The following is a 2,829-nucleotide window of genomic DNA, read 5'->3' as shown; positions in this document are numbered from 1 at the left end:
AAAAAAAAAAGGAAAGAGAGAGAGAGAGAGAAAAAGAGAGGAGAGAGAGAGAAAAGGAAGGAAAGAAGGGAGGAAAGAGGGAAGGAAGGAAGGGAGGGAGGAAAGAGGGAAGGAAGGAAGGGAGGGAGGAAAGAGGGAAGGAAGGAAGGGAGGGAGGAAAGAGGGAAGGAAGGAAGAAAAGGAAAGGAAAGGAAAAAAAGAAAAGCTGTATGAGGTCATAAGGTGCAGGGTGGACTCTGATCTGATAAGACTGGTGTCCTTATAAGAACATAAAGATGGCCGGGCGTGGTGGCTCACGCCTGTAATCCCAGCACTTTGGGAAGCCAAGGCAGGTGGATCACGAGGTCAGGGGTTTGAGACCAGCCTGACCAACATGGTGAAACCCTGTCTCTACTAAAAACACAAAAATTTGCCAGTCGTGGTGGCATGCGCCTGTAATCCCAGCCACTTGGGAGGCTGACGCAGGATAATCGCTTGAACCTGGGAGGCGGAGGTTGCAGTAAGCCGAGATCATGCCATTGCACTCCAGCCTGGGTGACAGAGCAGAAAAGAAAAAAAAAGAACAGGAAGACAGCAGGAGTACATAGGCATAAAGAAAAGACCATCGGCCGGGCGCAGTGGCTCACGCCTGTAATCCCAACACTTTGGGAGGCCAAGGCGGGCAGATCATCTGAGGTCAGGAGTTCAAGACCAGCCTGGTCAACATGGTGAAACTCCATCTCTGCTAATTAGCTGGGTGTGGTGGTGGGCACCTGTGGTTCCAGCTACCCGGGAGGCTGAGGTGGGAGGATCGCTTGAGCCCAGGGGACAGAGGCTGCAGTGAGCTGAGATCATGCCACTGCACTCCAGCCTAGGCAACAGAGCAAGACCCTGTCTCAAAAAAAGAAAAGGTGTTCCAGGGAGAGGGCCCTGGGGGCCAGTGGGGTTGGGGCAGGAGCACAGTGGGAAACAGTGATCATCATCAATCATTTTGAGGGATAGAGGGGAGCCTGGAGGGCCAGGCTGGTACCCGAGGGCCAGGCTGGTACCCCAGGGCCAGGGAGCATGAGGCCCTGCCACCGTCACCACCCTGCAGCACCCCCCTGGGGTCTTACAGCTCCACCACGGGCTTCCACGGGGTATCATAGTAGACGAGGAGAGGACAGCCCAGCTGCTGGTAGGAGTAAAACACGCGCAGGTCCTGGGAGGACTGCCGCCCCTGGAAGCCGGGGTCGTAGAACTCCCTTCAAGACACCAAGAAGCAGAGCTGGGGAACCTGTGAGTTCCTGCCCAGTCTGCCAACCCTTCACAGCCGCAGTTTCTTTTATGCAAATGGGGATCGTCCATGATAGTGGGTGGAGGTGACATCTGAGGTGGGCGATTGAGAGCCATGGACCAGATGATGCTGGAACTTCCCGTTCTAGTTAATTTTTTGGCTGGAGCACAGTAATGCAATCATGACTCACTGCAGCCTCCACCTCCTGGGTCCAAACAGTCCTCCCACCTCAGCCTCCCGAATGGCTGGGATTACAGGCACACGCCACCACACATGGTTAATATTTTAAATGTTTGTATAGATGAGGTCTTGCTGTGTTGCCCAGGCCGGTCTCAAACTCCTGGCCTCAAGTGATTCTCTCACCTCAGCCTCCCAAAGTGCTGGGATTACAGGTATAAGCCACCAAGCCCAGCAAAATTTCTGCTTCTTAAATTAGATCAATGCAAAAGTAATCGAGGTTTTCTCTCTTTTTTTTTTTTTTCTTTTTGAGATGGAGTTTCATTCCTGTCGCCCAGGCTGGAGCACAGTGGCGTGATCTCAGCTCACTGCAACCTCTGCCTCCCGGGTTCAAGTGATTCTCCTGCCTCAGTCTCCTGAGAAGCTGGGATTACAGGTGCCCGCCACCACGCCCGGCTAATTTTTTGTATTTTTAGTAGAGACGGAGTTTCATCATGTTGGCCAGGCTGGTCTTGAACTTCTAACTTCAGGTGATCCACTTGCCTCAGTCTCCCAAAGTGCAGGGATTACCGGTGTGAGCCACTGCGCCTAGCCAGTGTTTGCCATTACTTTCAATGGCAAAAGCCGTAATTATTATTATTTTTGTGTGTGTGAGACGGAATCTCACTCTTTTGCCCAGGCTGGAGGGCAGTGGCGTGATCTCGGCTCACTGAAACCTCCGCCTCCTGGGTTGAAGCAATACTCCCACCTCAGCCTCCTGGGTAGCTGCGACTACAGGCATGTGCCACTACACCTGCCTAATTTTTGTATTTTTAGTAGAGACGGGGTTTCACCACGTTGGCCAGACTGCTCTCGAACTCCTGACCTCAAGTGATCTGCCCGTCTCAGCCTCCCAAAGTGCTAGGATTACAGGCGTGAGCCACCGCGCCCAGCCAAAACCGTAATTACTTTTGCACCAACTAACAAATCACCCAGTTTAAAGTATTTTGCAATACAGCCCACATAGACTAAGATGACACTCCCCTCTGTGTCCTCCCCAGGTTCCAAAGTCACTGCCCCTTAGCAGTCCAGAAGCACCAGTTTAGGCCTTAGCTCTAAATGGGTAACTGACTTTTGACTTGCATTTGAGGGGTCAGGTCTTACAAATCACACAGAAGTGTGCACTCGTGTGGTAAGGAGCTCCCCCATGCTGGGTGCAATGAGGGGCCTTGATATGATCGAATATTTGTCACTTCCAAAAGCTCCTGCTCAAACTGGATCCCCAGTGTTGTGGGGGGCCTAGTCAGAGGTGTTTAGACCACAAGGGCAGGGTTATGAATGGCTTAGAGCCATCTTCATGGTACTGAGTAGATTTTCAATCTCAGTTTCCATGATAACTGGTTGTTTAAGAACCTGGC

The 2,829-nt window shown here is 52.0% G+C and overlaps 1 protein-coding gene across 1 annotated transcript in view; it reads right to left on the bottom strand.

Annotated features, from left to right (window-relative positions):
* CATSPERD (catsper channel auxiliary subunit delta) overlaps positions 1-2,829 on the bottom strand; it is a 69,575-nt gene that overhangs the window by 12,761 nt on the left and 53,985 nt on the right. Inside the window, exon 18 of the mRNA XM_011943621.1 lies at positions 1,095-1,223. Within this exon, the coding sequence (XP_011799011.1) occupies positions 1,095-1,223 (129 nt within the window). The remainder of the gene's footprint in view (positions 1-1,094; positions 1,224-2,829) is intronic.

This window comes from Colobus angolensis, unplaced genomic scaffold, assembly GCF_000951035.1.
Source record: "Colobus angolensis palliatus isolate OR3802 unplaced genomic scaffold, Cang.pa_1.0 Scaffold22, whole genome shotgun sequence".
In the NCBI taxonomy this organism is placed as follows: domain Eukaryota; kingdom Metazoa; phylum Chordata; class Mammalia; order Primates; family Cercopithecidae; genus Colobus; species Colobus angolensis.
The sequence above is the reverse complement of the archived record's forward strand: the minus strand, read 5'-3'. Positions and strand labels throughout refer to the sequence as shown.